General features: G+C 51.4%; 1 protein-coding gene across 1 annotated transcript in view; it reads left to right on the forward strand.

The window, feature by feature from the left end:
* The window catches only part of LOC121276109 (dynactin subunit 1-like), a gene marked incomplete at its 3' end in the record, with an annotated part of 249,284 nt that extends 236,317 nt beyond the window's left edge, over nt 1-12,967 (forward strand). The window contains exon 23 of the mRNA XM_041184072.1: nt 12,831-12,967. Within this exon, the coding sequence (XP_041040006.1) occupies nt 12,831-12,967 (137 nt within the window). The remainder of the gene's footprint in view (nt 1-12,830) is intronic.
* Nucleotides 12,968-14,194: the final 1,227 nt, after the last annotated feature.

Here is a 14,194-nt window from a genome sequence, read left to right on the forward strand (position 1 = left end):
AAACCCCACCCTGTCACTCACCCCCCCTCGATTAAACCCCACCCTGTCACTCACTCCCCCCTCGATTAAACCCCACCCTGTCACTCACTCCCCCTCGATTAAACCCCACCCTGTCACTCCCCCCCCTCGATTAAACCCCACCCTGTCACTCACTCCCCCCTCGATTAAACCCCACCCTGTCACTCACCCCCCCTCGATTAAACCCCACCCTGTCACTCACTCTCCCTCGATTAAACCCCACCCTGTCACTCACTCCCCCTCGATTAAACCCCACCCTGTCACTCACCCCCCATCGATTAAACCCCACCCTGTCACTCACTCCCCCTCGATTAATCCCCACCCTGTCACTCACCCCCTCTCGATTAAACCCCACCCTGTCACTCACCCCCCCTTAATTAAACCCCACCTTGTCACTCACCCCCCCTCGATTAAACCCCACCCTGTCACTCACTCCCCCTCGATTAAACCCCACCCTGTCACTCACCCCCCCCCGAATAAACCCCACCGTGTCACTCACTCCCCCTCGATTAAACCCCACCCTGTCACTCACCCCCCCTCGATTAAACCCCACCCTGTCACTCACTCTCCCTCGATTAAACCCCACCCTGTCACTTACTCCCCCATCGATTAAACCCCACCCTGTCACTCACTCCCCCTCGATTAAACCCCACCCTGTCACTCACTCCCCCTTGATTAAACCCCACCCTGTCACTCACCCCCCCCGAATAAACCCCACCCTGTCACTCACTCCCCCTCGATTAAACCCCACCCTGTCACTCACCCCCCCTCGATTAAACCCCACCCTGTCACTCACTCCCCCTCAATTAAACCCCACCCTGTCACTCACTCTCCCTTCGATTAAACCCCACCCTGTCACCCACCCACCCTCAATTAATCCCCACCCTGTCACTCACTCCCCCTCGATTAAACCCCACCCTGTCACTCACTCCCCTTCGATTAAACCCCACCCTGTCACTCACCCCCCCTTGATTAAACCCCACCCTGTCACTCACTCCCCCTCGATTAAACCCCACCCTGTCACTCTCCCTTCGATTAAACCCCACCCTGTCACTCACTCCCCCTCGATTAAACCCCACCCTGTCACCCACACCCCCTCGATTAAACCCCACCCTGTCACTCTCCCTTCGATTAAACCCCACCCTGTCACTCACTCCCCCTCGATTAAACCCCACCCTGTCACTCACTCCCCCTCGATTAAACCCCACCCTGTCACCCACACCCCCTCGATTAAACCCCACCCTGTCACTCACTCCCCCTCGATTAAACCCCACCCTGTCACTCGCATTTCAAACTTGAGAAATCTCCTCAATGTTGTTTTAGTGCAATAACAGTAATATTCTGATATAATTTGTTGAAACTCCTGTGATGGAAACTCTCTGCTGTTTGGAATTTCTCTCTCTCTATCGCCGTTCTCTGTCGTTGCTGTATATTTGGAACCCGCCTACGCTGCATAGCTTTTTTTGGCCCGTCTTTTTAAATGTCTCGTTGTTCCTCACTTCCAGCATTCCCTGTTTCTGCTGAATCCCCTCATAGGTTTGTTCATGACTCTCCTATATTTGTGATCCAGAGTTCTGGTCTCACCCACAAGAGGAAACATCATATAGTCAATTACAGCACAGAAGGAGGCCATTCGGCCCATCGAGTCTATCCTGGCCCCACTCAGAGCAATCCAGTCAGTCCCAAGCCCGTGCTCGGTCCCTGTATCCCTGCAGGTTTACCTCCTGCTGTCCAACTGCCTTTTGAAATGATGGATTGTTTCCACATCCACCATCCTGGAGGACAGTGAGTTCCAGCTCCTGACCACTCGCTGTGGGAAAAAGTTCCTCCTCACACCCGCCTGAACCTCTGGCCCCAATTCTTCAATCTGTGTCCCCTAGCCAGCCGCTGGCAACAGCTTGTCTTAGTCAATCTTATCTAAACCCTGCATAGTCTGTACAAATCTATCAAATCTCCTTTCCTCCCAGAACAGCCCCAATTTCTCCAGCCAAACTCTGTAGCTAACCTCCCCCACCCCCCCCGCCCCACCATCCCTGGAACCATTCCAGTGAATCTCCTCTCCACCCTCTCGAGGACCCTCACATCCTTCCCAAAGTGTGGAGACCTGAACAGGACACAATGTTGTGGATGGAGCCTAACCAGAGCTCTCTAAATCTCAGCAGAGCCTCCGCTGCTCTCATCCTCAATGCCTCAAAACCCAAGATCCCAGATGCTTTACTAACCACTCTCCATATGTCCTGCCACCTTCAAAGATCGATGCACATAGATCCCCAGGTCCCTCTGGTCCTGCACACTCTTCAGAACTGTTCCATTTAGTCTAGATTGCCTCTCCTTATCCCTTGGACCAAAATCCATCACCTCCCAGTTCTCTGGATGAGATTCTATCTGCATGTGCTTGTCCATTCTGATAGTCTATCCATGTCCTGTTGCAGGACATTTATATCATCCTCACTGTTGTCTTTCCTCCAAGTTTGCTTTCATCACTGAAGAGGGTCTTCCCTCCAATCCTTCAACTACCACATCGGCCAGTTGAAGAGGAGAAATGACAATCCCTGACCACATAGCGACCAGAGAGACTCAGGCTTCCTTCAACCAGTTTTATTCAAGCATATGCAAGGGAGCTGCAATCACTCCTAAGAACAAAGACCCAGCTCCCAGACTGATTACATTTCATTACTTTTGTACTTTTTCTTATCATAATCCATTTCAGTACATTTGAATACATCCAATCGGTAACCGACACACCGGTCCCATGTTAAAACTATCCTATTGAGTAAATAAACATGTGCTTTTGCTAACCAATTATTCTAAAGGATGTCTAGAACTGTTTGTGTTTCAGCAAAGCCCTCCCCTGTCTTTGTATGTCCTCCCATATCTAACCGAAACCATCTGCCCCGTCCCTGTCTGAGAGAGGAGTATCTGCCCCATCCCTATCTGAGAGAGGAGTATCTGCCCCATCGCTATCTGAGAGAGGGGTATCTGCCCCGTCCCTGTCTGAGAGAGGAGTATCTGCCCCGTCCCTAAACAAAAACAGAATTACCTGGAAAAACTCAGCAGGTCTGGCAGCATCGGCGGAGAAGAAAAGAGTTGACATTTCGAGTCCTCATGACCCTTCAACAGAACTAGGTGAATCCCAGGAAGGGGTGAAATATAAGCTGGTTTAAGGTGGTGGGGGGGTGGCGTTGGGTGGGGGGAGAGAAGTGGAGGGGGGGGTGTGGTTGTAGGCACAAACAAGCTGTGATAGGAGCAGATCATCAAAAGATGTCACAGACAACAGAACAAAAGAACACAGAGGTGTCGAAGTTGGTGATATTATCTAAACAAATGTGCTAATTAAGAATGGATGGTAAGGCACTCAAGGTATAGCTCTAGTGGGGGTGGGGGGAGCATAAAAGATTTAAAAATATTTTAAAATAATGGAAATAGGTGGGAAAAAGAAAAATCTATATAATTTGTTGGAAAACAAATAAAAGGAAGGGGGAAGAAACAGAAAGGGTTTGGGAATGGAGGAGGGAGGTCAAGACCTAAAGTTGTTGAATTCAATATTCAGTCCGGATGGCTGTAAAGTGCCTAAAGTGCCCCGTCCCTATCTGTGAGAGGAGTATCTGCTCCATCCCTGTCTGAGAGAGGGGTATCTGCCCTGTCCCTATCTGTGTGAGGAGTATCTGCTCCATCCCTATCTGTGAGAGGGGTATCAGCACCGTCCCTATCTGAGAGAGTGGTATCAGCACCGTCCCTGTCTGAGAGAGGAGTATCTGCCCCATCCCTATATGAGAGAGGAGTATCTGCTTCATCCCTATCTGAGAGAGGGGTATCTGCCCCGTCCCTATATGAGAGAGGAGTATCTGCTTCATCCCTATCTGAGAGAGGGGTATCTGCCCCGTCCCTATCTGAGAGAGTGGTATCAGCACCGTCCCTGTCTGAGAGAGGAGTATCTGCCCCGTCCCTATATGAGAGAGGAGTATCTGCTCCATCCCTATCTGATAGAGGAGTATCTGCTCCATCCCTATCTGAGAGAGGAGTATCTGCCCCGTCCCTATCTGAGAGAGGAGTATCTGCTTCATCCCTATCTGAGAGAGGAGTATCTGCCCCGTCCCTATCTGAGAGAGGAGTATCTGCTTCATCCCTATCTGAGAGAGGAGTATCTGCTCCATCCCTATCTGAGAGAGTGGTATCAGCACCGTCCCTGTCTGAGAGAGGAGCATCTGCCCCGTCCCTGTCTGAGAGGGGGGTATCTGCCCCGTCCCTGTCTGAGAGAGGAGTATCTGCTTCATCACTATCTGAGAGAGGAGTATCTGCTCCATCCCTATCTGAGAGAATGGTATCAGCACCGTCCCTGTCTGAGAGAGGAGTATCTGCCCCATCCCTGTCTGAGAGAGGAGTATCTGCTCCATCCCTATCTGATAGAGGAGTATCTGCTCCATCCCTATCTGAGAGAGGAGTATCTGCCCCGTCCCTATCTGAGAGAGGAGTATCTGCCCCGTCCCTATCTGAGAGAGGAGTATCTGCTTCATCCCTATCTGAGAGAGGAGTATCTGCCCCGTCCCTATCTGAGAGAGGAGTATCTGCTTCATCCCTATCTGAGAGAGGAGTATCTGCTCCATCCCTATCTGAGAGAGTGGTATCAGCACCGTCCCTGTCTGAGAGAGGAGTATCTGCCCCGTCCCTGTCTGAGAGGGGGGTATCTGCCCCGTCCCTGTCTGAGAGAGGAGTATCTGCCCCGTCCCTATCTGAGAGAGGAGTATCTGCTTCATCACTATCTGAGAGAGGAGTATCTGCTCTATCCCTATCTGAGAGAGTGGTATCAGCACCGTCCCTGTCTGAGAGAGGAGTATCTGCCCCGTCCCTGCCTGAGAGGGGAGTATCTGCCCCGTCCCTGTCTGAGAGAGGAGTATCTGCCCCGTCCCTGTCTGAGAGAGTGGTATCTGCTCCGTCCCTATCTGAGAGAGTGGTATCAGCACCGTCCCTGTCTGAGAGAGGAGTATCTGCCCCGTCCCTGTCTGAGAGGGGAGTATCTGCCCCGTCCCTGTCTGAGAGAGGAGTATCTGCCCCGATACTGTCTGATAGAGGAGTATCTGCCCCGTCCCTGTCTGAGAGAGTGGTATCTGCTCCGTCCCTATCTGAGAGAGTGGTATCAGCACCGTCCCTGTCTGAGAGAGGAGTATCTGCCCCGTCCCTATCTGAGAGAGGAGTATCTGCCCTGTCCCTATCTGAGGGAGGAGTATCTGCCCCGTCCCTGTCTAAGAGAGGAGTATCTGCCCCGTCCCTGTCTGAGAGAGGGGTATCTGCCCCGTCCTTGTCTGAGAGAGGAGTATCTGCCCCGTCCCTGTCTGAGAGAGGAGTATCTGCCCCGTCCCTGTCTGAGAGAGGGGTATCTGCCCCGTCCCTGTCTGAGAGAGGGGTATCTGCCCCGTCCCTATCTGAGAGAGGGGTATCTGCCCCGTCCCTATCTGAGAGAGGGGTATCTGCCCCGTCCCTGTCTGAGAGAGGGGTATCTGCCCCGTCCCTGTCTGAGAGAGGGGTATCTGCCCCGTCCCTGTCTGAGAGAGGGGTATCTGCCCCGTCCCTGTCTGAGAGAGGAGTATCTGCCCCGTCCCTGTCTGAGAGAGGGGTATCTGCCCCGTCCCTGTCTGAGAGAGGAGTATCTGCCCCGTCCCTGTCTGAGAGAGGGGTATCTGCCCCGTCCCTGTCTGAGAGAGGGGTATCTGCCCCGTCCCTGTCTGAGAGAGGGGTATCTGCCCCGTCCCTGTCCGAGAGAGGGGTATCTGCCCCGTCCCTGTCCGAGAGAGGGGTATCTGCCCCGTCCCTGTCTGAGAGAGGGGTATCTGCCCCGTCCCTGTCTGAGAGAGGAGTATCTGCCCCTTCCCTGTCTGAGAGAGTGGTATCTGCCCCGTCCCTGTCTGAGAGAGGAGTATCTGCCCCTTCCCTGTCTGAGAGAGGAGTATCTGCCCCGTCCCTGTCTGAGAGAGGAGTATCTGCCCCGTCCCTGTCTGAGAGAGGGGTATCTGCCCCGTCCCTGTCTGAGAGAGGGGTATCTGCCCCGTCCCTGTCTGAGAGAGGAGTATCTGCCCCGTCCCTGTCTGAGAGAGGGGTATCTGCCCCGTCCCTGTCTGAGAGAGGAGTATCTGCCCCGTCCCTGTCTGAGAGAGGGGTATCTGCCCCGTCCCTGTCTGAGAGAGGGGTATCTGCCCTGTCTGAGAGAGGGGTATCTGCCCCGTCCCTGTCTGAGAGAGGGGTATCTGCCCCGTCCCTGTCTGAGAGAGGGGTATCTGCCCCGTCCCTGTCTGAGAGAGGGGTATCTGCCCCGTCCCTGTCTGAGAGAGGATTATCTGCCCCGTCCCTGTCTGAGAGAGGGGTATCTGCCCCGTCCCTGTCTGAGAGAGGGGTATCTGCCCCGTCCCTGTCTGAGAGAGGGGTATCTGCCCCGTCCCTGTCTGAGAGAGGGGTATCTGCCCCGTCCCTGTCTGAGAGAGGGGTATCTGCCCCGTCCCTGTCTGAGAGAGGAGTATCTGCCCCGTCCCTGTCTGAGAGAGGGGTATCTGCTCCATCCCTATCTGAGAGAGTGGTATCTGCCCCGTTCCTGTCTGAGAGAGTGGTATCTGCCCCTTCCCTGTCTGAGAGAGTGGTATCTGCCCCGTCCCTGTCTGAGAGAGGAGTATCTGCCCCTTCCCTGTCTGAGAGAGGAGTATCTGCCCCGTCCCTGTCTGAGAGAGGAGTATCTGCCCCGTCCCTGTCTGAGAGAGGAGTATCTGCCCCGTCCCTGTCTGAGAGAGGGGTATCTGCCCCGTCCCTGTCTGAGAGAGGAGTATCTGCCCCGTCCCTGTCTGAGAGAGGGGTATCTGCCCCGTCCCTGTCTGAGAGAGGGGTATCTGCCCCGTCCCTGTCTGAGAGAGGAGTATCTGCCCCGTCCCTGTCTGAGAGAGGGCTATGGCTAGTCTAACTTTGTTATGTTTTATCTCCAGTCCGGCTCTCAAGGTCTCATTGCGCCACTTGGTTCTGCTTGTGACTGGACATTAGCTCTTCTCTTGAAACTGTGTAAATCGCACAAACTCGAGGCCCCTTTGTGTGCATTGTCCATCTGCTTCCCATCAGCTGTCAATAGGTTTAGCATCCTTGGCTGCTTGGAGATTTTAAGCATGTTCAGCAAATTCTTACTGTGTGCTTCTTTGTTTTAAAATTATATATATATTTAATTTCCCCCTAACAATCACCAAATTTATAATTTCACTTATTATTCCAAGATCCAATTCCCTTATATATTGTACAACAAAAAGGGCAGCGGCTCTCGCACTGACCCCTGGGGAACCCCATCCTCCAGTCCAGAAGACACCCAGTCACTACAGCTCACAGCTTCCTGTCCTTAAACCCAGTTTTTATCCAATTGGACACTGACGCTCCTATCCCATGAGCCTCTATTTTGTTAACCAGCCTTTTATATGGCACTTTGTCAAAGATTTTATTAAAATCCATGTAGACAACATCCAGCACATTCCCTTCATCAAACCGTGGCAGCAGTGTGTACTGTCTACACGATCCCCAAATCCTAGGGAAGATTGGAAGATTATAGCAAACCTTCCACTGCCTCCATGCACACTTCCTTCAATAACCTGGGATGCAAACCATCCAGACCAGGTGACTTATCCACCCTAACTGTAGCCAGTCTTTCCAGTACCTTTTCTCTTTCAATTTTCATACAGTCCATTGCCTCCACTTCTACTGATATTTTGTCAGACTCCTGCTCCTCAATAAACACCAATATAAAGAACTCATTGAAAATTCTAGTCTTGTCCTGAACTGCAAAGCATATAATCACCCTCTCGATCTCCTCCTCTTACTATTGTTCCAGCCGGGATGGGTGGAGTGTGTGAATGATCAAGCCCCACTGCTCTGCAGGCTGTGCCATTAATTGAAATGTTTAAATTGCCAATTGTATACCTCTACCTCGAGTACCCAGAAGAAAAGAGATTCTGACCAGGCTTCTTTTAACAACTCGGAATGATTCATTTATTTTAAAACAATACAACTTTTAACAAGTTGCAAGTACTGGTTAACACACAATTGTAATCAGGAAGCATAACTATCTATCTCTTCCTAAAGAACTCTCCGAGCACACACGCACACACACATACAAATAATTCCCCCAACACACACACATGCACACAGACACACACACATACAAATAATTCCCCCAACACACACACATGCACACAGACACACACACATACAAATAATTCCCCCAACACCACACGCACACCAAAACACACATACAAATAATTCCCCCAACACACACACATGCACACAGACACACACACATACAAATAATTGCCCCAACACACACGCATACCGAAACACAGATACAAATAATTCCCCCAACACACACACATGCACACAGACACACACACATACAAATAATTCCCCCAACACACACGCACACAGAAACACACATACAAATAATTCCCCCAACACACACACATGCACACAGACACACACACATACAAATAATTCCCCTAATACACACACACACAGACACACACACATACAAATAATTCCCCCAATACACACACACATACAAATAACTCCCCCAATACACACACGCACACAGACACACACACATACAAATAATTCCCCCAATACACACACGCACACAGACACACACACATACAAATAATTCTCCCAATACACACACACACACACACACATACAAATAATTCCCCCAATACACACACACACACACACACACACACATACAAATAATTCCCCCAATACACACAGACACACACACAAACAAATAATTCCCCCAACACACACGCACACAGAAACACACACATACAAATAATTCCCCCAACACACACACACGCACAGACACACACACACATACAAATAATTCCCCCAATACACACACGCACACAGACACACACAAATACAAATAATTCCCCCAGTACACACACGCATACAGACACACACACATACAAATAATTCCCCCAATACACACACGCACACAGACACACACACATACAAATAATTCCCCCAACGCACACACGCACACAGACACACACACATACAAATAATTCCCCCAACGCACACAGACACACACATACAAATAATTCCCCCAACACACACACATGCACACAGACACACACACATACAAATAATTCCCCCAACACACACACATGCACACAGACACACACACATACAAATAATTCCCCCAACGCACACACGCACACAGACACACACACATACAAATAATTCCCCCAACGCACACAGACACACACACATACAAATAATTCCCCCAACACACACACATGCACACAGACACACACACGTACAAATAATTCCCCCAACACACACACATGCACACAGACACACACACATACAAATAATTCCCCTAATACACACACACACATACAAATAATTCCCCCAATACACACACACACACAGACACACACACATACAAATAACTCCCCCAATACACACACGCACACAGACACACACACATACAAATAATTCCCCCAATACACACACGCACACACACACACACACATACAAATAATTCCCCCAATACACACACGCACACACATACAAATAATTCCCCCAGTACACACACGCATACAGACACACACACATACAAATAATTCCCCCAACACACGCACACAGACACACACACATACAAATAATTCCCCCAACACACACACACATACAAATAATTCCCCCAATACACACACGCACACAGACACACACAAATACAAATAATTCCCCCAATACACACACGCACACAGACACACACACACATACAAATAATTCCCCCAATGCACACACGCACACAGACACACACACATACAAATAATTCCCCCAACGCACACAGACACACACACATACAAATAATTCCCCCAACACACACACATGCACACAGACACACACACATACAAATAATTCCCCCAACACACACACATGCACACAGACACACACACATACAAATAATTCCCCCAACACACACACGCACACAGACACACACACAAAGGACAGAGTCTCTACAAAGATGGCCTTTGGAGGATGGGTGTTATAAAATAAAGGATAAAGTCTTTTTAGTTGACAGGCAATATGATCGGCGCAGGCTTGAAGGGCCAAAGGGCCTGTTCCTGTGCTGTACTTTGTTCAGACGCGCGCGCACACAGACACGCGCGCACACTGGCACAGACACGCGCGCACAGACACGCGCGCATAGACACAGACACACATGCACAGAGACGCACGCACAGACACATACGCGCACAGACACGCGCGCACAGACACGTGCGCACAGACAGACACGTGCACGCACAGACACACGCGCTCAGACAGACACGCGCACAGACAGACACGCGCACAGACACAGACACGCGCACAGACGCACACAGACACGCGCACAGACACACACACGCGCACAGACACACAGACACACACACAAACAAAGGACAAACAGAGTCTCTGCACAGATGGCCTTTGGAGGATGGGTCTTATAAAATAAAGAATAAAGTCCACAGGGTCTCGACGCTGTCGACCTGGAGTTCCCTCGTGTGAAGACTGGTCCCGGTGGACATCTGGAAGTTCTCACCAACTGGTCCCAGCTTTTCAGGTCCAAATGCAGACCAGTTACTCTCAGATGAGTGTTCGCTGGCTGCAGGTTGTTAGCCACACACAATTATAGGCAAGGTAGAGAGAGGGAGTCAACTAGGGTGGCTTTCCTTCCTCAGCTTGTTCCCCAACAAAACTGAAAGCAAAACTGCAGGTTTAAACTTAAGGTCAGTGTCTGCCATGTGTTTACCTTTCAGCAAGTTTCCAGCTTTTCATTCAATAAAACACTTTGCAACTCAACACAGACGGGTAACTCCTCAAGTGCCATAAAGGGCAGGTGATTCCTTGCAAGAAGCCTGCTTGTTAACCGCTCCCAAGTGAACTTATCACCTTCTTTATAAATAATCCCAGCTTAACATCCAGATGTGCAGATCATTACCAAATCCTTCCATTTTATAAAAGTAAACTTCAGTCTAATACTCTAATACTCTGGGCTCTATTACTCCCCACTTACTTTTTCCATGTCAGAAGAAGAGATTTTTGGGATCCCTTTATGTTGACTGCTATTCTATTCTCAAACTGAGTCTTATTTTCCTCTCTAGCTGCTCTCTCAACCTCTATTGTATTTTACTCCGTTCTCACTTGAAGAATTTGCCTGACATGCATCAAACGCTCTTTTCCCCCTCATCCTCCAAGCAGCCCGTTTTTGGGTCTCTTACCTTTTGTCCTATCTTCTCTTAAGGACCTCTATCAGATCGCCCCTTAGTAGTTTCTTCTCCAGATAAGAACCTTTTTTTAAGATTGAAAAATATACTTTATCCATAAAATATCTGGAAGAACATTCAAAACCATTTCAAAATCACCATCACATAAGTACAATCAGATTCAACTTTTACACATGGATCACAAGGTGCATCAGTACAATCAATAAATATCACAATCATTTCAACATTCTCCAGACAAGAACCAGTTTGATCTTTCCTGATAGCTATATCCTCAGTTCTGATATCATCCTTGGAAATCCCTTTGCATTGCGTCCAGTGTCAAGTACCCTTTTTATATGATGGTGACTGGAACAGTGCAGAGAACTGCAAGTGTGCTCAAACTAAATTTCAATACAGCTCCAGGATAATTTCCCTGTTTGGCCCCTAGAACCTGGCTCCAAAGCTTTGTTTGCTTTTTTTTAATGATCCTATGTAATTTATGTATCCGTGCCAGTCTGTATGCAAAGCACCACATCATTCTTGGTCAATGGAGAGCTGGTGGCCAGTGTCTAATCCAGAACATGTTCTGTCCTTCTGAAACTCTGTCATCTTTCCCACTGACTGATTTTCCATGTCTCTATTCCAATCTGCTATCAGAGGACCAACTCGGAGGTACAGTAACCATTATTATCACTCCACACTCCGCCTCCAACCCTCCTTCCCCCTCCACTCCCAAACTCGCAGTCCCCACGGGTGCAAATGCAGGACCAGTGTTTGGGGTACAGTTCCCCCCTCTCTCTCTTCCAGACATACTGCTATCTGGATCCCTGTGAAGAGGGGGGTTATAGTGGGAGAATGAGCAGGCTGGCAGAGAGACAGGTCTTACCTTGACAAAGATATCAATGGTGGAGTTGGAGGAGAGGTTGAGCACATGCTCCTGTATGTGCAGCCACTCAATACAGACATCAGCAATCACTCCAAACCTTCCGTTCAGCAGAGATCGGTCCATGTACAGACCAGGAGCCAATCTTGATTAACTGGGTTTGAAGAACAGCTCTGTGTTACTCAAAGTCTCTCAGTCTAGCACCCAGTTACTGCCACATCCGTTTACATCTCCACGCGTCTCTTGCTCTCACCTAGTGTCTTTTTATCCTTTAGTGGGATGTGGGCATTGCTGGCAAGGCCAGCATTTGTTGCCCATCCCTAATTGCCAGATTGGGTGATTTGCTGGGCCATTTCAGAGGGTATTTCAGAGTCGCCCACATTGCTGTGGGTCCGGAGTCACATGTAGGCCGAACCAGGTAAAGACAACAGATTAGTGAACTCGATGGGTTTCATGGTCACCATGGCTGAGACTGGCTTTATATTCCAGATTTATTGACTGAATTTAAATTCCACCAGCTGCTGTGGTGGGATTCGAGCCTATGCCTGGCCCTTGGGATTCCCAGTCCGTTAACGTGAGCACTACACCAATGCCCAGCCCATGTCTGTGGAGAGTTGGATGTTTGTGTTGTGGCTGTGACCCCTGTTGAATGCTAACCCTGTGTTCCTGTACAGGGACAGGTTCGACTCAGATGACAGCTGGCTCTGCTCCAATTCAGATCAAGGACTCGCCCTTACTCCTGCAGCACATTGAAGCTCTCCGACACTCTGTCAAACAACTGAAGAACGACAACAACCTGCTAAAGGTACCTAACCCACTCACATCCCAGGGAGGGCATCCAGGTGGGATTGGGGAATGGGGGCCCGAGTGGGATTGCGGGAGGGGAATGGGGGTCCGAGTGGGATTGGGGGAGGGGAATGGGGGTCCGAGTGCGATTGGGGGAGGGGAATGGGGGTCCGAGTGGGATTGCGGGAGGGGATTGGGGGTCCGAGTGGGATTGTGGGAGGGGATTGGGGGTCCGAGTGGGATTGCGGGAGGGGATTGGGGGTCCGAGTGGGATTGTGGGAGGGGATTGGGGGTCCGAGTGGGATTGCGGGAGGGGAATGGGGGTCCGAGTGGGATTGCGGGAGGGGAATGGGGGTCCGAGTGGGATTGGGGGAGGGGATTGGGGGTCCGAGTGGGATTGGGGGAGGGGATTGGGGGTCCGAGTGGGATTGCGGGAGGGGATTGGGGGTCCGAGTGGGATTGGGGGAGGGGAATGGGGGTCCGAGTGGGATTGGGGGAGGGGATTGGGGGTCCGAGTGGGATTGGGGGAGGGGAATGGGGGTCCGAGTGGGATTGGGGTGGGATGAGTTGGTGGGGGGGGGGACAGAGGTTACCGGGTGGGATTGCGGGGGCTGGAGGAGGATGGGGGGGAGGGGGAGGGGGGTGTCCGGGTGGGATCAGGGGACAGCGGGGGAGGGGGACAGTGGGATTGGGGGCAGTGGGGGAGGGGGACAGTGGGGGAGGGGGACAGTGGGGGAGGGCGACAGTGGGATTGGGGACAGTGGGGGAGGGGGGCAGTGGGATTGGGGGCAGTGGGGGAGGGGGGCAGTGGGATTGGGGACAGCGGGGGAGGGGGACAGTGGGATTGGGGGACAGTGGGGGAGGGGGACAGTGGGATTGGGGGCAGTGGGGGAGGGGGACAGTGGGGGAGGGGGGCAGTGGGATTGGGGGCAGTGGGGGAGGGGGACAGTGGGATTGGGGGCAGTGGGGGAGGGGGACAGTGGGGGAGGGGGACAGTGGGATTGGGGGCAGTGGGGGAGGGGGGCAGTGGGATTGGGGGCAGTGGGGGAGGGGGGCAGTGGGATTGGGGACAGTGGGGGAGGGGGGCAGTGGGATTGGGGACAGTGGGGGAGGGGGACAGTGGGGAGGGGGACAGTGGGATTGGGGACAGTGGGGGAGGGGGACAGTGGGATTGGGGACAGTGGGATTGGGGACAGTGGGGGAGGGGGACAGTGGGATTGGGGACAGTGGGGGAGGGGGACAGTGGGATTGG

Source organism: Carcharodon carcharias, chromosome 1, assembly GCF_017639515.1.
Source record: "Carcharodon carcharias isolate sCarCar2 chromosome 1, sCarCar2.pri, whole genome shotgun sequence".
NCBI classification, from domain to species: domain Eukaryota; kingdom Metazoa; phylum Chordata; class Chondrichthyes; order Lamniformes; family Lamnidae; genus Carcharodon; species Carcharodon carcharias.